The following is a 24251-nucleotide window of genomic DNA, read 5'->3' as shown; positions in this document are numbered from 1 at the left end:
GGGTGGGGGTCAAATCAGAGCTGTAGCCCACACCACAGCTACAGCAACTTGGGATCCCAGCAGTAGCATCTTCGACCTACACCATAGCTCACGCCAACGCTGGATCCTTTCCCCACTGAGTGAGGCCAGGGATTGAACCCACATCCTCATGGACACTAGCTGGGTTTGTAACCCACAAAGCCACAATGCAAACTCCCTCATTTTTATGCTTTTGGATAGTTGAAATAATTTGTTTAAGCTGTAACTTTCTTTTTTGGCCATTATCTGCATCATGTGTTAGTTCCCAGGCCAGGGATGGAACCAGAGCCGTAGCTATGACAATGCTGGACCCTTAAACCACTGCGTCACAAAGATACTCCATAAACTGTAATTTAAATACAGTAACATTGACCCCTTTAGTATGCCATTCTGCCTATTTTGACAAATTCATGCGATTTTGTAGCTGTCACCACAATCAAGATGTACTTCTATTTTTCCAGAAATTTTGCTGTATCCCTACTCGATAACCCCTCCCTACCTTCCAGTTCCTAGCAAGCACTGAACTGTATTCCTTAGCCATAGAATGTCATCTATTCAGAATGTAGCCTTTGAGTCACATTGATGTTTCTACCAGTCATTTATTCCTCTTTATTGCTGAATATATTCTGCTTTATGAATGTACCACTGTTAATCTCTTCACCAGTTGGATATTAGGGTTGATTCAGTTTTTGTTGATTACAGTATAATTTATAAAGCCCCTATAAAATTTGCATATGGGTTTTTGTGTGAACACAAGTTTTCATTTCACTTGGATACAAGCAGCATTAGGATTGCCGTTTTACTTTTTTTTTTTTCTTTTCTTTTTTTAGGGCCATACCCCTGGCATTTGGAAGTTCTCACACTAGGTGCTACAGCTGCCGGACTACGCCCCAGCCACAGCAACATGCCAGATCTGAGCCGCGTCTGCAACCTACACCACAGCTCACTGTAACACCAATTCTTAACCCACTGAGCAAGGCCAGGGATGGAACAGTAACCTCATGGTTCCTAGTCAGATTTGTTTCCATTGCACCAGGAGGGGAACTGCAGGATTGCTGTTTTAAAGTAAAACATTTGTGGGTTATGAACCTGACTAGTATCCATGAGGATGCGGGTTTGATCCCCGGTCTCGCTCAGTGGGTTAAGGATCCAGTGTTGCCGGGACCTGTGGTGTAGATCGCAGACGCAGCTCAGATCTGGTGTTGCTGTGGCTGTGCTGTAGGCCAGTGGCTACAGCTCCAATTTAACACCTAACCTGGGAACTTCCACATGCTGTCGGTGCCGCCCTAAAACAAAAAACCAAAAAACCACACCGTGATTACTTTATGGAATGGGATTTTTCATCGGGAAATACAATAAAAACCTTGCTCTTGAAAAAGGCAGAAATGCTGTTTTGTTTCAACTATTATTGGGAGATAGCTCATTATTTAATGCTATGTATTAAATCCGCAAGTTTTCACTTTCATGCCATTGCTGAAAACTGGGGTGGACATTTGGGCAAGTATGGATGTTCCCAATACCTTTGCACTTTCACACATTGCTGCAATGCCGAACAAACTTCCCTGTAGTTACAAGGAACATCACGCTTATCTGGGGAGGGGGAGGCTGGAAAGGGGACGCACGTTAAGCAGTGCGTATGCGCGCGCCCCAGGGCGCCATTGGCTCTGCAGTGCGCGGGCGCGCCGACTCCCGCCTCCTGCACGGCCTCGGCCGAGGGGCGGGGCTGACTTGGCGTCTCTGCCTCCGGATCGGCGGCCGCGGCGCCATCTTGGGCGTGCGGCCGGGTGTGCGGCTGGCGGTTGGCGTCCGCGACAGTGTCCTTCCCGACCCCGACTCCGTGGGCGGACGCTCACTGCAGAACGAGCTGTAGGGCTGGGTCCGGAGGGCGCGCGCTGAGATGATGCTGAGAGGAAACCTGAAGCAAGTGCGCATCGAGAAGAACCCGGCGCGCCTCCGTGCCCTAGAGTCGGCGGCCGGCGAGGGCGAGCCGGCGGCCATGGCGCTCGCGCTGCCCGGGGAGCCGCCCGCGCCCGCGCCCGCCGCGCCCGCCGAGGACCGGCCGGCCGAGGAGGGCGGCTTCACCATCGACATCAAGAGCTTCCTCAAGCCGGGCGAGAAGACGTACACGCAGCGCTGCCGCCTCTTCGTGGGGAACCTGCCGACGGACATCACCGAGGACGACTTCAAGCGGCTGTTCGAGCGCTACGGCGAGCCCAGCGAGGTCTTCATCAACCGCGACCGCGGCTTCGGCTTCATCCGCCTGGTGAGGGGCGCGGGCGGGCGGCGGGGCTGCGCCTCCCCCTCCCCGTCTCCCTCCCTTGGACTCTCGGCTCCCCTCCTCCTGGGCTTCCCCCCTCGCCCCGCCTGGCCTCCCCTCGTCTTCCCGCTCCCCGGCCCTCGTGCCCCTCGCCTGGTCTGTCTCCCCTCCCGTCACCCCGCTCCGCCGGGCCCGGCCGCCTTGTCCTCGCGCGGCGCGGGCTGCTACTTTCTGTGTCGCTCGCGCATTGTGCGCTGGAGGAGTACGCTTCACCCCTTGTCAAATAAAACGGCAAGTTCGCTAGTACCTTGCACAAATCGTGCCTCCCTAATGTTAAAAAAAAAAAAGTGCCGTTTTATACTTCCAGGACAAAGTACCTGTTTTATTACGTTTTCCTCTGTGCTTTGAGAATGTCCTCGATGTCGTTTATACGGCGTCATCGTAATTGGTATTTACATGCTGGATTCCCCCCCCCCCAACAAATTATCTTTATAAAAGGGGGACAGCTTTAGGTAAATAAATGGTTTTCCGTTTTTTGTTTTTTTAATCACCGGGTATAGAGTTATTTATTGTTTAGCATCGTCCCGTTCTAGACATGGTTTTTGTTTTTACCGGGATAGGCTTGAGTTCCGCTGGTGTTGTGGTTTGATCCTCAAATGTTATGTTCATTTCCGATTGTGGAAGCTTTCTTTATAGAACTTAAACTCTTCTTTCGATGAGTGGACAAGGCAAAATTCTAATACGTAGAGAAACATAATCAAATGAGACCGTTTTTAGGTAGAACATTTGAAGACCTAAACGGCTTCAAGAGAAGACCTAGGAATTCCTTAAAATTGATGTATAATAATCGACCTTTTGAACATAAGTTTTAGGTACGTTTCACTAACATGTTTTTGTTTTGTGGGGTTTTTTTTGTTGTTTGTTTTTTTCCATTTTTGGTCTCCCTTTGGCAAAAATGGAGTTCCTCAGCCAGGGATCAGATTCAAGCCACAGCAACGCTGGATCCTTAACCGACTGTACCCGATGGGGGTCAAACCCACAACGTCCCATTGCTCCCAAGCCAGTGCTGATCCTTTGGTGCCCCAGCGGGAACTCCCATTTAACTATGTTTTGGATGTTAGCGAACAGCCTGTCACTTGATAAAATTATTTTTAATATAAATCTAAAACTTACCTTAAAGGGAGTTAGGGAGTTACTTGGTGGCTCAGTGGGTTAAGAATCTGGTGTTGTCGGAGTTCCCATCATGACTCAGTGGTTAACGAATCTGACTAGGAACCATGAGGTTGCAGGTTCGATCCCTGGCCTTCCTCGATGGGTTAAGGATCCGGCGTTGCCATGAGCTGTGGTGTAGGTTGCAGACGCGGCTCGGATCCCGAGTTGCCCAGGCTCTGGCGTAGGCTGGCAGCTACAGCTCCGATTGGACTCCTAGCCTGGGAACCTCCATATGCTTCGGGAGTGGCCCTAGAAAAGGCAAAAAGACAAAAAAAAAAAAAAAATCTGGAGTTGTCGACTGCTGTGGTGAGGGTTTGTTCCCTGGCTTGGGAACTTACACATTATATAGGTTTGGCCAAAATAAATAAGTGAGAATAAACAAAGTTAGGTTTTTATAATAAAGTATTATAGGCAACTTTTAGTGAATTTTCCAAAGTGTTATTTAACATTTTCACATTTTTTAGTCTCTGGCACCATCTTGGTCTATTCTGAAGTTGACATTCTGGAGAAAGAATGGTAGGGCAGCATTTCCCTGTTTGGAAGCCTTACACTTAAAAATAAGCCAATAAACATTCTTTTGACATGGAAAAGTTTTTCCTTCCTATCTAAAAATTCTTCCTTTAGCGTATAATAGCCACTAGCCATACCAGAGTCCCTTGAAATATGGCTGTTGTATTGTCCAAGGAGTTGAGTTTTAAATTTTATTTATTCTAATTCAGTAGCCAGTAGTGGTTTGTGGCTGCTGTATTGCACAACATGGGCCCTCGATTTTCTTTTCTTTTCAGCTTCCCCGCTGCATATGGAATTCTTGGCCAGGGATCAGATCTGAGCCATTATTGGTGATCTTCGCCGCTGCAGCTATGGCAGTGCTGGATCCCTAACCCACTTTGCCCGGCTGGGGATCAAACCTGTGTCCCGTTGCTCCAGAGATGTTGCTGATCCCCTTGGGCCACAGTGGGAACTTCTCCTTGCTTTAAGTTTTTTTTTTGGTTGGCCTGTGAAATGGGGTGAAAAGGGCTGCTGTCTTCTCCTTTGGGATATTCTCAAGAGCCATGGCCCTGAATTTTTGTGTAGGAAAGTTAAAAATTTGTCTTTTGGAAATTAAAATTTCGCTTATGAGGTTTGACTTAATGGATACTTGAGAGTTTATTTAACCTGAACTCTGTTTCACAGGTAAATTTAAAAGCTCTAAATAGTTAAGTGTGTGTGTGTTTTCCCCTTTATTTAGGAAAGTCATATAGTGCATAACAGAACTGAATATAAGTAATAGTGTGGTGGCTGTAGGGTACAGTAGTGCCATAGTGGCTCTAAAGTAGTGGTGTAATTTATCTCGTTTGTGTTTTTAGGAATACTTTTTACTTGTTCAGTAATTAATGTTTAAAATGAAAATAAATTTTCTTAGACATCTATTTCCAGTTAATTGTAGTTTTCCAGTTAGTTGACGAATTCTGAGACATTTTTGAGATGGTAAAGAATCAGCATTCCTGTAATGGTGAGAAAAAGAATTTAGGTGGCAGCTACTTGCGAAGTTCTAACACGTAGTGTGAGTACATGATACATTAAAGATGAGTCTGGGTATTTTGTACACATTTTGTGGAATTTTAAACTCAGATACTGTTTTTTAGGTTTTGGATGGCTACCAGCAATTTAGATTAAGTAAATTAACTGAAAGGTTGTAGGACACTTTATTTTTTCGGCTGCGCCCATGGCATGTGGAAGTTCCCAGGCCACAGGTCTGGAAACTTTCGTCTGGAAACTCTTTGCAGTGGTGATGCCCCTTAATCTGATGTGCCACGGGGGAGCGCCTGTGGCGCATTATTAAAGTGAGTTTATTTATTTATTTATTTTGAATTTTTTTGGGCCGCACTCATGGCATATGGAGGTTCCCAGGCTAGGGGTGGAATTGGAGCTCTAGCTGCCAACCTACGCCACAGCCAAAGCAATGCCAGATCCGAACCACGTCTTTGACCTACACCACAGCTCATGGCAATGCTGGAATCTTAACCCTCTGAACAAGGCCAGGGATCGAACCTGTGTCCTCATGGATGCTAGTCAGATTTGTTTCCACTGAGCCATGACGGGAACTCCCCTAAAGTGAGTTTAATATAGTTAAAACAGTCAGTAGTTTGATCAGTATTTGGTTTCTGCTTTTATTTTCCCCTGCTTTTAGCTTTAGTAAACCAGATTTCTGGAGCAGTGGTTCACGGAAGAGTGGTCCCTGTCTAGTAGCTTTACATCTCTTCTAAGTATAAGGAGAAGCCTACTTACATTTTTTGTTTTACCATTCATGCTAACCCTATACCATTTCAGAAATTGTCTCACTTTATCAGTTAACTGGAATTCATTAGAAATGCAAGTTCTAGGCCCTCATCCTTGATCTTCTGGATCAGAAAATTTGAAGTTGGGGCCCAGCAGTTCCGGGATTTAACCAGCCCTCCACGTTATTGTGATACTTGCTAAAGTTTGAGAACCATTATTACTTTGGGGGGAGGGACACACTCCCTGCACATGGAAGTTCACATGTCAGGGATTGAACCTGTGCCACAGCAACAACCTGAACCACAGTTGTGGCAGTGTGGGATCCTTTAACCACTAGGCCACCAGGGAACTCCTGCTCATACCAAATTATATATATTGGTAAGTATAAATTAACTATACTTAATTTCTGCAGTGGGGAATTCTAACCATTCGTAAACAGTGAGAGAAAATATCACATACTTTGGAAAGGGACCAGGAGAAAGCATTAGGCCCTAGTTCAAGCAGTCTCTATCTTGAGGTAGTCACATGACAGTTTCTTTCTTGTTTTTGTATTCCTTTCCATTAAGAACCGGTAATTCCACATTTTATGCAGAGTGGTACAGGGATACCAGCTGGATCGTGGGATTTATGGTGTATTGGTGGAGGTTGTGATTTCTGTATAGATACAAATCGGCATTTGTGTGTGATCTTGGACAAGTTACTTTGCCCTTCACAGGTCTGTTTCCCCATGTACACGGTGAGGGTAGTGGAAAAACCCACACGGATCGCTGGTGAGATGGAGAAAGATAATGCACACAGACATGTGGCTGCGTGTATGTATTTGAGGGGGAGGGTAATGGCTGCCATATAAGTAACCTCTTGATGAAAGTTACCGTCACTCTTCTGAGATACGAAGTAAAGAGATCTTTGGTTCATTTCAAATACATAAATTTAATTGACTCTCTGGTTACATTCCTACACACTTAGAGGAGTGCTTTTGCTTCCCAGAGGACATTTGGCAATGTCTGGAGATATTTTTGGTTCTCACAACTGATGGTGGTTCTATTGACATAAATACCCTACAGTGCATGGACAGCCCCTCATAATAATAATTATTCTGCCCGTGCTGTTACCAGTGCTGAGGTTGGGAAGCCCTGATGTAGAACCATTTAAAAGGGTAAAAAGTATAAACTTTGAAGATGGGTTATGGCATTGAAAATTCATGACAGCATAAACATGTTATTTGGCCCCAAAAGCATTAAAAAATTTGCCAACAGTGAAAAAGTGCTTAACATAGAAACAAGTATTTCTTGCTTCTGGGGAAAAAAACCCCAAAAAACCAGTATGTGATATGGTGACTATATCTGACAGAATCTGAATAGGGGAGGCTGTCTAGAAACACTTGCCAGTTTTACAAAGTCCTCACCAGGCTCTGTCTACTCCCCTGCCCCCAATCATACTGTTACAAATAATTTTAGGCATACAGAAATGAACATTTAACACCTAGATTTTTTTAAATAATGATTTTTATTTTTTCCGTTATAGCTGGTTTACAGTTTTTCTGTCCATTTTCTACTGTATAGCAAAGTGACCCAGTCACACATACATGTATACATTTTTTTCTCACATTATCATGCTCCATCATAAGTGACTAGATATAGTTCCCAGACTATACAGAAGGATCTCGTTGCTTATCCATTCCAGAGGCAGTAGTTTGCATCTATTAACACCAAATTCCCAGTCCATCCTCCCCCCCCCAGCTCCCTCCAGCCACCACAAGCCTGTTCTCCATGTCCATGAGTTTCTTTTCTGTGGAAGGATTCATTTGTGCCATACATTAGATTCCAGATATAAGTGATATCATATGGTATTTGTCCTCTTTCTGACTTACTTCACTTAGCACGAGAGTCTCTAGTTCCATACATGTTGCTGCAAATGGCATTATTTTGTCTTTTTTATGGCTGAGTAGTATTCCATTGTGCATATACACCACATCTTTCTAATCCAGTCATCTGTTGATGGACATTTAGGTTGTTTCCATGTCTTGGCTATTGTGAATAGTGCTGCAGTGAACATATGGGTGCATGTATCTTTTTTAAGGAAAGTTCTGTCCGGATATGTGCCCAAGAATGGGGTTGCTGGGTCATACAGTAGTTCTGTGTATAGCTTTCTGATGTACTTCCTTACTGTTTTCCGTAGTGGTTGTACCAATTTACAGTCCCACCAACATGGAGGAGGGTTCCTTTTTCAACACACCCTTTCCAGCATTTAACACCTAGATTTTTTTTTTTTTTTTTGCCATTTCTTGGGCTGCTTCCCGCGGCATATGGAGGTTCCCAGGCTAGGGGTTGAATCGGAGCTGTAGCCGCCGGCCTACGCCAGAGCCACAGCAACTCGGGATCTGAGCCACGTCTGTGACCTACACCACAGCCCACGGTAACGCTGGATCCTCAACTGAGCAAGGCCAGGGATGGAACCCGCCACCTCATGGTTCCTAGTCGGACTCGTTAACCACTGAGCCACAATGGGAACTCCTAACACCTAGATTTTACAGTTAAATTTTGTTGTATGTTTTTTCACATATCCATTCATCTCTTTCTCTATCCATCAGTCCATAACCATTAAACATTTCAGCATGCTTATCATTAACTAGAGTCCATTTACATGTAGTGAAACACAAATTTTAAGTGTATGATTTGGTGATTTTAGGTGAAGACATTAACATCACCGCATGAGATTTCTTCATGTTTCTTCCCTTTCCTGATTTTATCTGTGACAGCATTTTAATTCAAGACTTCATTTCTAAAGTCTACTTTTTTTTTCTTTTTTCTTTCTTTCTTTTTTTTTTTTTTTGCTTTTAAGAGCTGTACCTGTGGCACATGGAGGTTCCCAGGCTAGGGGTCCAGTCGGCTCTATAGCTGCCGGCCTACGACACAGCCACAGTGATATCAGATCTGTGGTGTCTGCAACGTACACCACAGCTCACAGCAGCACTGGATGCTTAACCCACTGAGAGAGGCCAGGGATTGAACCTGAAACCTCATGGCTCCTAGTTGGATTCCTTTCCACTGCACCATGAGGGGAACTCCTCTGAAGTCTACTCAGAGTTGCTGAAGTAAATGACATCTTAGCTTCGAAGGACATATCCCTAGTTAGATATTCGTGAAGTGTTTGCTGGTGCTACTGCTGTTACTAAGTTAAGAGCATACTCTGATTTCTCTTCAAATGGAATAAACCTCTTTATCTTTTTTAACTAAGTTAACTGTAATAAATTTTGAATTTTGAGGATCTGTAAAAATGTCATGTCTTTGTAAAATTAGTTCTGTAGACAGGTTTTAGCATACATGCAGTAATTTAAAGCCGTTGTGAACATTCTAGGGATTGAATAAAAAGCTCTTGTGAAAAAAAAAAAAAAATTAAAAAAAATAAAGCTCTGTGACCTTAAGACTTTTTTCTTGAAGTAGTACATTTGTACTCTTTTCACAAACATGTATAAAGTCTCTTTTAGTTTTCACTGGAAAGATCTCAAACTCAAAAAGAACATACCTGTATTCAGTTTACTGGTTTGTTGTTTTAGATGCCTATATTTTATGCTGACTTGGGATTCTTCAAGAAGGAAGTTCTTTAATCTGTGTTTTTTTGTGTGTGCGCGCGTGTGTTTGTTTTGTTTTTTGTTTTGTTTTTTCTTTTTAGGTCCACATCACAGCATATGGAGGTTCCCAGGCTAGGGGTCTAATTGAAGCTGTAACTGTCGGCCTGCATCACAGCCACAGCAACGCTAGATCCGAGGCCAGTCTGCAATGTACACCACAGCTCATGACAATGCCCGATCCTTAACCCACCCAGTGAAGCCAGGAATCGAACCAGCATATCCTCATGGACACTAGTCCAGTTTGTTGCCACTGAGCTGCAACGATAACTCCCCAGATAATCTTTAAGAAATTTTTTATTGTAGTTGACTCACAGTGTTCTGTCACTCTCTATGAGCAGGTGATCTTAAAGTCAAGACATTAGAGTTAGAACTTAAATTAACTTATCTTTAAATAATTAGTGACATGCAAATGATACTGTAATTGAGAGACGCAAAATCAAAATGACCCTATCAGCATTTTTTAGAGCTCTCATCCCAAGAAACAAACCACTGTTAAAAATCTTTGGAGTTTCCAGTGTGTTGCATCAGATTAAGGATCCAGTGTTGTCTCTGTAGAGGCTTGGGTTGCTGCTGCAGCACAGATTCAGTCCCTGGCCTGGGAACGTCCATGCGCTGTGGATGTGGCCGAAAAAAAAAATGTGTTTTTATAATTTTCTAAAAGTGATTTTTTTTCTTTTCCTCCAAAAAGGAATCCAGAACCCTGGCTGAAATTGCAAAAGCAGAGCTGGATGGCACCATTTTGAAGAGCAGACCTCTGCGAATTCGTTTTGCTACACATGGAGCAGCCCTAACTGTCAAGAACCTTTCTCCAGTTGTTTCCAATGAGCTCCTAGAGCAAGCGTTTTCTCAGTTCGGTCCAGTAGAGAAAGCTGTTGTTGTTGTGGATGACCGTGGTAGAGCTACGGGGAAAGGTTTTGTAGAATTTGCTGCAAAACCTCCTGCACGAAAGGCTCTGGAAAGATGTGGTGATGGGGCGTTCTTGCTAACAACGTAAGTTTCAACATCTTGTCATTCTTCTGTACAGTGACATATAGGCCTCTTTCTGTTCTGACGTCTTTCTTTGTAGTTCCTTTGTTGTCTTGACATGTGACAGTAAGTAGGTGTTGAGTAAATACTCGATGACTACAGATAGGGTATTTTGTGTACCTGTAGGAGTCATACTTTTCAATCTTTGGAGTATTGATTCATACTTGAATCTCAGGAATGTCTCCTTTATTAATTTCTTTTTTTACATGATTTTTTTTGTATCGTGATTTTCTTTCAGTTTGTTGAACAGCTTTTGTGTCAAAGCAGAATGTTATATTTTAATGGAGGTTTGTTGTGGCTCAGATGTAACAAACCCGGCTACTTGGCTAATGTCCATGATGACATGGATTCGAACCCTGGCTGCGCTCAGTGGATTAAGGATCCAGCGTTGCCATCATCTGTGGTGTAGGTAGCAGGCGAGGCTTGGATCTGGTGTTGCTGTGGGTGTGGCATAGGCTGGCAGCTGCAGCTCCCACTTGCCCTTCCATATGCTTCGGGTTTGGCCCTAAAACAAACAGTGAATGGGAGTTCCTCTTGTGGCTCATCCAGTTAAGAACCTAGCTGGTGTCCATGAGGATGCAGGTTCTGTTCCTGGCCTGGCTCAGTGGGTTAAGGATCCGGTGTTGCCCTAGGCTGTGGCTTACGTTGCAGATGTGACTCAGATCTGGCGTTACTGAGTAGGCTGTGGCATCGGCTATCAGCTTCAGCTGCGATTCGATATGTAGCCAGGGAACATCCATATGCTGCAGGTACAACCCTAGAAGGAAAGAAAAATACTACCCTAGATAATGAATGACATTATAAATTTGGAAGTGTAATTTGAGTATATTAAAATACAGCCAGTTGTACAGGTACAGATCAGTGAGGGTTTTATTTTTGGGCTGTGCCAAATGTGGAAGTTTCTGAGCCAGGGGTTGAACTTGAGTCAGGGCAGGGACAATGCTGGGTCTTCAACCTGCTGTGCCACAGAGAACTCCTTTACATACATCTTTTAAAGCTCATCAAGGGAGTTGCCTTGGTGGCTTAGCAGGTTAGGTATCCGGCAGTGTCACTGCCATGAGTTCCATTTTCTGACCCTGGAACTTGTGTATGCTGTGGGCATGGCCGACAAAAAGTATGTATGTAGTCCTATACCTGGCACCACAATGAAGATATAAAATATGGGAGTCCCGTTGTGGTGTAGCGGAAATCAATCTGACTAGGAACCATGAGGTTGTGGGTTCGATCTTTGCCTCACTCAATGAATTAAGGACCCAGCGTTGCCCTGAGCTGTGGTGTAGGTTGCAGACATGGCTCGGAATCTCTTGTGGCAGTGGGTGTGGTGTAGGCTGGCGGTTTTAGCTCCGATTTCACCCCTAGACTGGGACTCTTCCATGTGCAGCAGGTGTGGCCCCCAAAAAACAAAACAAAACTCAAAAGGATATAAAATACGTCCAGCATTTAGTGAAGGTTACTTTGTGCATTTTTTGTTTGTTTGTTTGTTTTTCGTCTTTTTAGGGCTGCACCCACGGCATATGGAGGTTCCCAGGCTAGGGGTCGAATCGGAGCTGTAGCCACCGGCCTACACCAGAGCCACAGCAACGCAGGATCCGAGCCACATCTTCAACCTGCAGCAGAGCTCATGGCAACACCGGATCCTCAACCCACTGAGTGAGGCCAGGGATCGAACCCGCAACCTCATGGTTCCTAGTTGGATTCGCTGAGCCATGGTGGGAACTCCAGGATTGGCAACTAAATATTTAGCCACACCTGCTAAACTTGAAGTTCCTGGGCCAGGAATTGAATTGGTGCCATAGCAGCAATAACATCCTCAACCTGCTTCCCCATCGGGGAACTCCAAGATGGTTAAGTAATTTTTTTATAGGTAATTATACACAAACTACTAAAACTTTTTTTTGAGGTATTGCAAAAGATTATATTGGCACAATTATTATATTGGCAAAAATACCCAGTGAGGAATTCCTATCGTGGCTCAGTGGAAATGAATCAATCAGACCAATAGTATCCATGAGGATGCAGGTTCAGCCCCTGGCCTCGCTCAGTGGGTTAAAGATCCGGTATTGCCATTGGGTGTGGTGTAGGTCGAAGACGTGGCCTGGATCCTGAGTTGCTGTGGCTGTGGCATAGGCTGGCAACAAAATGACCCCAGTCATACATACACACATATCCGTTCTCTGATTCTTCCCTCATAGATTATCACAGAATACTGGGTAGAGTTCTCTTTTTGAGAATCAAGTAGCTTATACTTACAGTGGATGGATTAGTATATAGTTATTTTGTGAAGAACATTTCATGACACTGAAAAATGCAGCGCTCATGAATGTAAATTTTTATTTTTTTATTTTATTATGAATTAATTAATTTATTTTTTGCTTTTTAGGGCCACACCTATGGCATATGGAGATTCCTAGGCTGGGGTCAAATTGGAGCTATAGCTGCCGGCCTTCCCCACAGCCACAGCAGTGCAGGATCCGAGCCATGTCTGCGACCTGCACCACAGCTTGTGGCAACACCAGATCCTTAACCCATGAGCGAGACCAGGGATCCAACCCACGGCCTCATGGCTCCTAGTCAGGTTTGTTTCCGCTGCACCTTGATGGGAGCTCCCGAGATAAATTTTTAAGGGAGTGTTTGTCATATACATAAAGACAGAAAGTAGGAGTTCCCGTGGTGGCGCAGTGGTTAACGAATCCGACTAGGAACCATGAGGTTGCGGGTTCGGTCCCTGGCCTTGCTCAGTGGGTTAACGATCCGGCGTTGCCGCGAGCTGTGGTATAGGTTGCAGACGTGGCTCGGATCCAGCGTTGCTGTGGCTCTGGCGTAGGCTGGGCTGCAGCTCCGATTCGACCCCTAGCCTGGGAACCTCCATATGCCCCCAGAGCGGCCCAGGAAATAGCAAAAAGCCAAAAAAAAAAAACACAGAAAGTAGACCACTAGTTGCTAGAGGCTCAGAGGAAATTTGATTTCTCATGAGTTCAGGGTTTCTTTTTGGGGTAATGAAAATATTTTGGGATTAGGTTTTGGTGATGTTTGCACATACTAGAAACCAGTGGTACACTTTAAAACGGTAAATTTTGGACTTCTTTTATGGCTCAGTGGTTAACGAACCTGACCAAAATCCATGAGGATGTGGGTTTGATCCCTGGTCTTGCTCAGTGAGTTAAGGATCCGGCGTTGCCGTGAGCTGTGGTGTAGGTCTCAAATGTGGCTCAGATCCCTTGTTGCTGTGGTGTAGGCCAGGAGCCTTAGCTCTGATTGAATACCTAGCCTTGGAACCTCTGTATGTTTTAAGTGTGACCTTTAAGTAGCAAAAAAAAAAAAAAAAAAATTATGGTCTATGTATTATCTGCAATAAAAAAATCCGGAACAGCTGGGTGAATCACAGCCTCCACATTTGATTATGGCAGAGTTTCAACTGTGCACGTGGTGATTGCATCTGTCGCTCTAGAATATCCTTTTTGTTTGTTTGTTATAACCCTTAACCCACTGAGTAAGGCCTGGGCTCAAACCTGCGTCCTCATGGATGCTGGTAAGATTTGTTTCAGCTGAGCCATGATGGGAACGCCTAAAATGTCCTGTTTTTATATAATTAAAATATTGATTCCACATATTTGAAAAAAGATATCAAAGCAGATGTAGGTTGTGATCGTAATTTGTGTTAATCAACTGATTTAAATGACTGGAAATAAAAATGAATGTATCAGCAGAAATTATATTTGGTTAATGTGCTTATAGGTATATGGTAGGAGGTCTCTGAGACTGCCCCAGGCTTGGTGGGTCAGTAGGAGGACTTGGACTTCATTATATACTCTCTGTAGGGAAAAAATACAGAGTAAAGTCAGCCACGTAAAAAAGCACATCTGGAGGAAACTAGGTTTGAGCTTTGCTTTTGCATCAACACATCTTTCCATTTTTTTATTTATTTTTATCTTTTTAGGGCCACATCTATGCCATATGGAGGTTCCCAGGCTAGGGGTCAAATCAGAGCCATAGCTGCCAGCTTAGATCACAGCTACAGCAACACCTTATCCGAGCTGCATCCATGATCTACACTGCAGCTTGTGCAATGCTGGATGCTTTTAACACACTGAGCAAGGCAAGGGGTCAAACCCATATTCTCATGGATACTAGTCAGGTTCTTAACCCATGAGCCACAGTGGGAACTCACATATGTTTAAATGGGTTGCCCTTTTTTTTTTTTTGGTCTTTTTGCCTTTTCTAGGGCCGCTCCTGCTGCATGTGGAGGTTCCCGGGCTAGGGATCTAATTGGAGCTGCAGCCGCCGGCCTACACCACAGCCATAGCAAGGCGGGATTTGAGCCACATCTGCGACCTACACCACAGCTCATGGCAACGCCGGATCCTTAACCCACTGAACAAGGCCAGGGATTGAACCTGCATCCTCATGGTTCCTAGTTGGATTCGTTAACCACTGAGCCACAGTGGGAACTCCTTAAATGGGTTATTTTTAGATTCAGAAAAAATATTTCTTTAATACAAATAACGTTGTAGTATTTCTTTTGCTTTTATGTTGGAAATGCAAGGGTTATCCAGATGTGCTTGCTGGTGTTGGAAGTACAAATTGCCGCTTATCAGAAAAGCCCCCTTTATCTTTGGTGTACCATCAGTACAGTAGGGTCCAATTCTAGTTTTTTACATTTATTTTTTGAACATTCCTCTTAATTTGTAAGAATTGCTCTTTTATTATTAAAATAAAAAAGGATTAACTAATTTTTTTTTCTTTTTCCTTTTTTCTTTCTTATTAGGGCTGCACTCACAGCGTATGGAGGTTCCCAGGCTAGGAGTCGAATCAGAGCTGTAGCTGCCGGCCTACACCACAGCCACAGCAACACGAGATCTGAGCTGCGTCTGTGACCTATGCCACAGCTCATGGCAACACTGGATCCTTAACCTACTAGAGTGAGGCCAGGGATCAAACCTCATGGTCACTAGTCAGATTTGTTTCAGCTGTGCCACAGCAGGAACTCCTTTTTTTCTTTTTTCTTTTTAGGCCCACTCCTGTGATATATGGAAGTTCCCAGGCTAGAGGTCCCATCAGCGCTACAGCTGCTGGCCGTAGCCACAGCAACATGGAATCTGAGCCAACTCTGTGACCTATGCCACAGATTATGGCAACACTGGATCCTTAACCCACTGAGTAGTGCTGGGGATCGAACCCTTGTCCTCAGGGACACTGTTGGGTTCCTAACCCGCTGAGCCATAATGGAAACTCCAGGAACAATTTTTTAACTAACCATTTTATAGCTTTCCTTCCTGTACGGTTGAGGACTTAAAGTCTTTGTCCATCTCCAGATCTTTTTTTATTTGTAAAGGGAACTGTTTGGAATCCATAAAGCCCTGTTATCTCTCTAGCTTTTTTGTTAATACCTCAGAAATGAACCGTGACTATTCTCCCTGAAGTATCTATGTTCAGAAGGCAGTATAGATTTTAGTTTTGCTTATGTTGACTGATTGCAGGGAAAGTTTTTTGATCTTCTGGGTTTTTTTGCTTTTTAGGTTGGCACTGACAGCATATGGAAGTTCCCAGGGTAGGAGTCGAACTGGAGCCGCAGCAACACAGAATCCCGAGTTGGTTCTGTGACCTACACCAAAATACTGGATCCTTAACCCACTGCACCGAAAGGGAACTCCTTTTAGGTCTCATTTTCTTTGCAAGACTGTTTGGACACAGAGGGAGGCTATGAGCAGTTCTTATTGTGGCTCAGTGGTTGATAACCTGGCTAGTATCTATGAAGATGGGGGTTCAACCTGGCCTCGCTCAGTGGGTTCAGGATCTGCTGTTGCTGTGAGCTGTGGTGTAGGTTGTAGATGCGGCTCAGATCCTGCATTGTGTGGCTGTGGTGTAGGCAAGCAGGTGCAGCTCTGATTCAGTGCTTAGCCTGGGAACCTCCATATGCCCAGGTGTGGTCCTAGAATGACCAAAAAACAAAAAAACAAAAAAACCTGTGAGGTGGGTGGAGAGGGGAGTTTTGAAGAGTTGGTCCAGAGGAGTGATGCTGCCACACACACGGAATGAGAAATGAGTATTCACTCTTTTCCATCGTGCTCTGTAAAAGTTAACTACAGTGGTTATGTAGTTCATGCTGATTTATTTTTCTGTCCTCTTGAATACACTCCATGCTCTAAAAACAAGCACTCATCTTTGCTTTGTATCTCTTTAGCCTGTGTTTACTGACTGATTTTCAAATGTTTGTATGATGGAGTTTACCGTTATGGCTCAGTGGGGTAAAAACTTGGCGAGTATCCATGAGGATGCATGTTTGATCCCTGGTCTCTCTCAGTGGGTTAAAGGATCTGACACTGCCTCAAGCTGCAGGATAGGTTGCAGACACAGCTTGGATCCCTTGTTGAGGTTGTGGCATAGGCCAGCAGGCATAGCTCTTTTCAACCCCTAGCCTGGCAACTTAACATATGCCTCGGGTGTGGCCGTAACAGAGAAAGAGAGACCAATAAAAAAATGAGTATATATCATAACTGAGACTTTCTTAGAAAAATTTTCCAGCAGTATATCTCAAAATCATCATAAAAGATTTCTCTGAGGGTGTTAATTCTAGATACTGTATTAATTTTTTTTTAATGCTTTTTGCCTATCCAGGACCCCTCGTCCAGTCATTGTGGAGCCTATGGAGCAGTTTGATGATGAAGATGGCTTGCCAGAGAAGCTAATGCAGAAAACTCAACAGTATCATAAGTAAGATTTTATTAAGAAAGATATTTTCCATCTGTGCTCTCAAGGGTATCATATCACTTTTGTAAGAATGTGTTGTTTAATTATAACATGTTCCATTTAGTTGTTCAGTCTGCTTTATAGAATGGGCTGGTCTACTAGAATGCTGGTTTACTTCTCTATGTTGGTATAACGTTAACTTTAACGGTTTCAGCTTTTATAATAAGGGTGTGGGTGGGTTAGGGACGAAGATGCTGTCAGTAGTATTTATGCCAAAGAAACAGATTTAGATACGCAGATTTCTGGAGTGGAGGTGGTATGTCTCAGGTGTATTGTAAATTAAGAGGAGACTTGGAGTGATTTGAGTGCGAGAGGTTCTAGTTAAGTAAGTTGGCTAGGGGTAGAGAATTACCCTTAATGATAAAAAAGAAAAAAAGCCTGTTTGCACAATAGCGTATTACTCTTTTAACCAATTACTCTTCACTCAGTATAACTCAAATTTTTACATGAGTGGCTGGTGTAAATACATTGTGACTGTTTTTAGCCGGTCTCTTGTTTATTATAATAAATAAACGTGTGCATGATTTCAACAAATACTGGAATGCCTTTGTGCCAAGCACTGTCTAGGTGCTACCAGTGCATCGAGAATCCATGCCATAGCCACAACCTACCGCAGAGCTGCAGCAAGGCGGATTCTTAACCCACTGTCCTGGGCCAGGGATCAAACCAGCGCCTCCACGTCGAGAAGCTGCACCACAGTGGGAACCTTTTTTTTTTTTTTCCTTTTCAGGGTGGCACCTGCAGCATATGGAGGTTCCCAAGCTAGGGGTCAAATCAGAGCTGTAGCTGCTAGCCTACGCCACAGTCATAGCAATGCCAGATCTGAGCTGAGTCTGCGACATATGCTATAGCTCATGGCAGTGCTGGATCCTTAACCCATTGTGCGAGGCTAGGGATCAAACCCACATTCTCGTGGTTCCTAGTCAGATTTGCTTCCGCTGCGCCACAAAGGGAACTCCTCTTTTTTGGTTTCTTAACCCACTGCCTCATGGTGGGAACGCCAGAGAAATAGTATGTAAAACCGCTAAGCTGGAAGTTCCCACTATGGCAAAGTGGGTTAGGATCTGGCATTGTCTTTGCAGCAGCTTGGGTCACTGTTCAGGCCAGGGTGTGATTTTTCTCCTGTCCCAGTGTGTTAAGCATCTGCTGTTGCCACAGCTGTATTATGTATTTTTTCAAATTTGAAATAGAGCATAGTTTTTGATTTAGGAATTAGAGCTAGAATTATAAGGATTATAAGATCTCATTATATTCTTTTTTTTTAAGGGCTGCACTGGTGGCATATGGAGGTTCCCAGGCCAGGGGTCGAAACGGAGCTACAGCTGCTGGGCAACATGACATCCATAGCAACGTGTGATCTGAGTAGCGTCTGTGACCTACACCACAGCTCACAGCAACGCTGGATCCTTAACCCACTGAGTGAAGCCAGGGATTGAACCTGCACTCTCATGTATCCTAGTCAGGTTTCTTAACCGCTGAGCCATGAAGGGAACACTCTGTGTTCCTGATTTTTCTCTTAAAGAGTTATACTGAGAAAGAAAAGTTTATGAAGCATGAAAGCCATGATTCATATTCAGTTCTAACTCCTCAAATCCATATTGCTTCAATACTGTTAGCTTCGGAGAAAATAAATGCGTTTCTGTATTTGACTATATTCAATTTCTGACTTGGAAACTACTTGAGTAATAATTTTGTCAGAAAATAAATGGTGGTGTATCTCCCATTCCTTTCCTTTCCCCAGTCAGTGCTTTAGAAATAAAAAAAGAAAGTCTGTTTTTCAGGCCCAGAATGCCCAGATCATGGTTAACTTTGATTTCCCGTATCTGCTAAGATCTTTAAGCTGTTTCTTGTTACTACATTTTCACGCTGTGCCATTCTCCCCCATCTCCCAACTTTGTCCCTTTCACTACCTTCCCCTCCCCACCCCACAGTAAACTTGCAAGGCAGATAATTTTTATTGATGGGTAGGAATTGTTTTCTTATCAATACTTTTGAATAATTAAGAATTTCTTTGATTTTTTTTGTTTTGTTTTCTTTTTAGGGCCATACCTGCAGAATATGGAAGCTTCCAGGTTAGGGCTTGAATCAGCTGCAGCTGCAGGCCTACGCCACAGCAATGCAAGATCCAAGCCACATCTTCGACCTACATTGCAGCTCACAGCAACGCCAGATCCTTAACCCACTGAGTGAGGCCAGGGATCAAACCTGCGTCTTCCTGGGTTCTGGTCTGGTTTGTTAACTAGTGAGCCACGAAGGGAACTCCCAAGAATTTCTTTGAATGTTAGGCACATTCATAAGTCTTTATTAAAAAAATTTCGTTTATGGTCATTTCTGTGTTCGTTAAAGAAATACAGGAGTTCTCACCGGGGTGCAGTGGGTTAAGACTCTTAACTACATTGGCTGATTTTGCCCTGGAGGTATGGGTTCGATGTCCTAGGGATTTGATGCTCTGGGCTAAAGGCGCCATCATTGCCTCATCTGAGCCTGAGGCACACCTGCAGCTGCGATTCAGTTCCTGGCTGGAGATCTTCCATATGCTGCAAGTGCAGCCTTAGAAAAAAAAAGAAAAAAAGAAATATTTGCCATTTCCTGGTGGGCAGGTGGGTTAAGGATCCAGTTGCAGTGGCTCAGTTCATAGCTGTGTTGCAGGTCTGGCCCCTGGCCTGGAATTTTTACATGTTGCTGACACAGCCAAAAAAGGGAAAGATATTAAATGTATACAGTGTGTTAGATATGTGCTACGTAGTTGAGATACAGGGGTTAACAGAAATTTCATGTCCTCATTGAGTGTATAGTCTGTTAGGGAAACAAATATTAAACACACTGTCATAAATCAGGTCTCTGTTTTTTTTCCTAGCCAGTAAATGTGGCACACAACACTTAATATGCTGTATCTAATTTCATTCCTACCTCTAAAAGTTAACTACTTTTAGAAAAATTGACTTTAGACAGGGCACATTTGATTCATATATTGCAGACTGTCTTATGTAAAATTGTTGAGTGAAAACTAGAAAAGCCTTTTTGGAGATGATAATTCAGAAGGTACAGGTTGTAGTACAAGCTTGCCTAGGTTTGATCCTTGCTTCCCAGGTTCTACCTGCTAGTTGGGCATCTTCAGGCAGATTCTCAAACTTAGGCTTGTTTAAGCCTGCATCCCAGTGTATCCCTGTGGAGTGCTTGTCTGGCGGAGCCTTGGGCATGGAAGGGCTAAGTAAGTGGGCTGCATTTTGTTCTTAGGTGGTGTTTTACCTTTTAAACACATGTTTCTGTATGTCTTCAAATGTAAACTTAGGGAAAGAGAGCAACCGCCCCGATTTGCTCAACCTGGAACCTTTGAGTTTGAGTACGCGTCTCGGTGGAAAGCGCTCGATGAAATGGAGAAGCAGCAGCGTGAGCAGGTTGACAGAAACATCAGAGAAGCCAAAGAGAAGCTGGAGGCGGAAATGGAAGCAGCCAGGCACGAGCACCAGTTGATGCTGATGAGGCAAGGTAAGATGCACTGTCATGTGGCCGTGATCATTCTTTTTTTGGCGTTCCATTTGATGTTTCCCATTGATAGTGTTGTGTTACTGTGTGAGTTGCTAGTTAGCAGTCTCTAAACTCAAAATACTCAGAGGAAAAATTTCACTTTCTTGGGAGAATGCCTTTAAAAAACAAACCCAACTTATTAAAAATAAGTTACCTACACAGGTAATGTTATTGGAGGTAGTTAAGGTGGTTAACTTTTGTCAGTAGCGAATACAGGTTTCTGCTGGCCGAAAGAAGCAGGAGGATAAGTTTTAGTATGTACATTTGTCGTAAAGTCACATAACAAGATTTTGTTTGGTAGAAAGAAGAATTAAGGCAAATGATAGCTATTTAAGGACATTTTAATCACTTGTGACACGTTCATTGGTCAGATAACATGATGCTTCCTTAAGTATTTATCAGAAGCTTACTTTTTCCCTGTCCTCTCTCTAGGTTTCTTTTAATGCCTGTCTATATTATTTATTTCTCCCCTTTATTTTCTGTTAATTCTCAATTTTTTCTGCTTCTTATCAGTCATCTTTTCTACAATCTGTAATAAGTTTATATTCCTTTTTTTTTTTTGTCTTTTTGCCATTTCTTGGGCCACTCCCACAGCATATGGAGGTTCCCAGACTAGGGGTCGAATCGGAGCCATAGGCGCCAGCCTACGCCAGAGCCACACAGGACACGAACCACATCTGCAGCCTACACCACAGCTCACGGCGACGCCGGATGCTTAACCCACTGAGCAAGGCCAGGGATCGAACCTGCAACCTCGTGGTTCCTAGTCGGATTCATTAACTACTGAGCCACGATGGGAACTCCTCGTAATAAGTTTATATTTCTTAATGTGAAGCATCTAATTGCTTTCTACTTTGCTCTTAAATTTTTTGCTTCTCTCTTTTTTTTTTTTCCCTCTTTTTTGGCCGCCCAGTGGCATATGGAGTTTTTGGACCAGGGATCAGATCCGAGCTGCAGTTGTGACCTATGCCTCAAGTGAAGCAATGGTGGATCCTTAACCTACCATGCCATGGCAGGAACTCTTGAAATAGCCTTCTTATGGGACTTTATGTCATCTAATCTTAGCCTCCTCTAAATTGTTCTTTTTTTTTTTTTTAAGCTTCTGTTCTTTTTTTTTTTTGTCTTTTGTTGTTGTTGTTGTTGTTGTTGCTATTTCTTGGGCCGCTCCCGCGGCATATGGAGGTTCCCAGGCTAGGGGTCGAATTGGAGCTGTAGCCACCGGCCTACGCCAGAGCCACAGCAACGTGGGATCCGAGCCGTGTCTGCAACCTACACCACAGCTCACGGCAACGCCAGATCCTTAACCCACTAAGCAAGGCCAGGGATCGAACCCGCAACCTCATGGTTCCTAGTCGGATTCGTTAACCACTGCGCCACGACGGGAACTCCTAAATTGTTCTTTATATCAGAGACCAGTATTTGTTTAAAAAGCGACAATTTGATCATCATTCATCTTTAAATCTTTTTGGTAGATTCTTATTTTCTTTAGGGTAAAGTCCAGGTTAATTGTATTAAAAAAAAATTTTTTTTTACATCTGTTAAGTAAATGCTGAACAGTTACGGTCAGGTCACGGAATAACTGCTAATGCCAAATAAATTAAAATCCAGGAGTTCTTGATGGCACATTGGGATCGGTGGTGTCTCTTCCATGGTGGCTTTGATCCTGGTCTCAACACAGTAGTAGGTTAAGGATCCGGCATTGCTACAACGGTAGCTCAAATCTGTTCCCTGGTCCTGGAACTCCACAAGCCATGGGGCAGCCACACAAGAGAAACAAACAAGCAAAATCCAGCTCAACAAATGAAACGATTCAGACATTTCTGGTTTCATTTGGACCGTAAACCTAGTGATTCTGTAAAATCCCTCTTCTGTTAAAATTGAACTCACATCATGTGCTAGTATATTTCAAGATAAACTGGGTTTCTTCTAGAAAATTTGAAAATTGTTATCTCTGAGAAAGTTGCAGAATCATTGGCTCAAAAGAGAGCTTCAAGTTTAACCAGTCTGGTGATTTTTGTGGTTTAAAAATTTAGGAAGTTCCCTGTCTGGTGAAGTGGGTTAAGGATCCGGCGTTTCCGCAGCTATGGCTTAGGTTCTGTCCCTGGCCCGGAAACTTCCACATGCCAGAATCCACTGGAAAATTAAAAAAAAAAAATTTAGTCTCGGGGTTCCCGTTGCGGCTCAGCGGTAATGAACCTGACTAGTATCCATGAGGGTGCAGGTTCAGTCTCTGGCCCCGCTTTGTGGGTTAATCATTGGCATTGCTCTGACCTGTAGATGTAGATGGCAGACAGGCTGGGGTCCCGTCTTGCTGCGGCTGAGGTGCAGGCTGGTACCTGTAGTTGCGATTCCACCCCTTGCTTCGGAATGTCCATAAGCCACAGGTATGTGGCCCTAAAAAGCAAAAAAAAAAAGTTGCTCCAGCACTGCTGTCCAGTAAGAGTTGTTGTCTGGGCACTTTTCCAGTTCATTTTCCTGCTGTCTGCAGCCAATACCGTCATTAGGATATAGATGTTAAAGCATTTGTGCTGGAAGTTACCTGCTGCTGGGAACAGGCAGTGGCGTCACGGTTACTGCTTCCGCCCGTGTTTACACTTGGTTGTAGAAGACACCGTGTGCGGCACTGCGGATGGAGCGATGACTAAGTACAGCACCGCCGTGGACTCTCCGCAGCTCCGCAGCGCAGCGCTCTCGAGCTCGTGGGAAGCTTGGCCTCACCTCTAGAAGCATTTTGACTTTTTTTTTCCGACCACACATGCAGAGTACCACAGTAGTCACCAAAGCCGCAGCACTGACAACTGCGGATCATTGAGCCTCTGGGCCACAAGGGAACTGCTGTTTGTGCTTTATTTATTTATCATTTATGGCAGACCCGTGGCGTATGGAAGTTCTCAGATCAGGGATTGAATCTGAGCTGCAGCTGTGCCATGCAGGATCCTTTCACCTGCTGTGCCACAGTGGGAACTCAAGATTATTTTCCTTGTGATAAGATCTCTCTCTTTTTTAAAAAAATTTTTGGCTGCCCTGCTGCCTGTGGAGTTCCTGAGCCAGGGATCAGATCTGAGCCACAGTTTGGACCTAAGCTATAGCTGCAGCAACACCAGCTCCTTAACCCACGGTACTAGGCCGGATAGCGAACCATTGTGCCAGCACTCCCAACACGCTGCTGGTCCTGTTGGGCCACAGCAATAACTCTGATGAGAACTCTGAATAACCTTCCTGGATAACGCACAGCAGTGTTGGCCATATTTAGCAGGTTGCATGTCGCATCTCTAGCATTTAATTATGTTATTGCTGGAAGCTTATACCTTTGGTCCCCTTCGTGTAATTCCCTTTCCCCCCACCTCCCGGCTCTGGCCTCCTGATTCTTAAAAGACTTCGTCCTTGCCCTTTTGAGTTCGCCAGTGCTCTCCAGCATTTAATTGCTCATTCACTGAGCTTTTCAATCTGTAGCTGCTTTTTCTTTTTTAAACAAGTGTTATAAATCTTTTCTTAGTGTGGTACATTTGGCATAATGAATGAGCTAATTTCAGTACATGAAAGTCCACAGTTCATTTGTATCGGCTCAGCTTT

At 44.0% G+C, this 24251-nt stretch overlaps 1 protein-coding gene across 6 annotated transcripts in view; it reads left to right on the top strand.

Moving 5' to 3' along the window:
- Positions 1–1746: 1746 nt before the first annotated feature.
- Positions 1747–24251, top strand: part of PSPC1 (paraspeckle component 1) — a 94093-nt gene continuing 71588 nt past the window's right edge. For 3 of the 6 annotated variants that reach the window (XR_007131505.1, XR_007131506.1, XM_047756405.1), the window contains exons 1-4: positions 1748–2281; positions 10066–10367; positions 17019–17114; positions 20443–20639. Coding sequence is in view for 3 of the 6 variants with exons in the window: in XM_047756405.1 (XP_047612361.1) it covers positions 1916–2281; positions 10066–10367; positions 17019–17114; positions 20443–20639 (961 nt within the window). In the remaining 3 variants the exon portion in view is untranslated. Of the gene's footprint in view, positions 2282–10065; positions 10368–17018; positions 17115–20442; positions 20640–24251 lie in introns of all 6 variants that reach the window. The other 3 variants (XR_007131504.1, XM_047756404.1, XM_047756403.1) reach the window with 2 other exon arrangements.

Source organism: Phacochoerus africanus, chromosome 13 (assembly GCF_016906955.1).
Source record: "Phacochoerus africanus isolate WHEZ1 chromosome 13, ROS_Pafr_v1, whole genome shotgun sequence".
Classification (NCBI taxonomy): Eukaryota; Metazoa; Chordata; class Mammalia; order Artiodactyla; family Suidae; genus Phacochoerus; species Phacochoerus africanus.
Note: the sequence above shows the minus strand (reverse complement) of the source record. Positions and strands in the feature narration are given on the sequence as shown.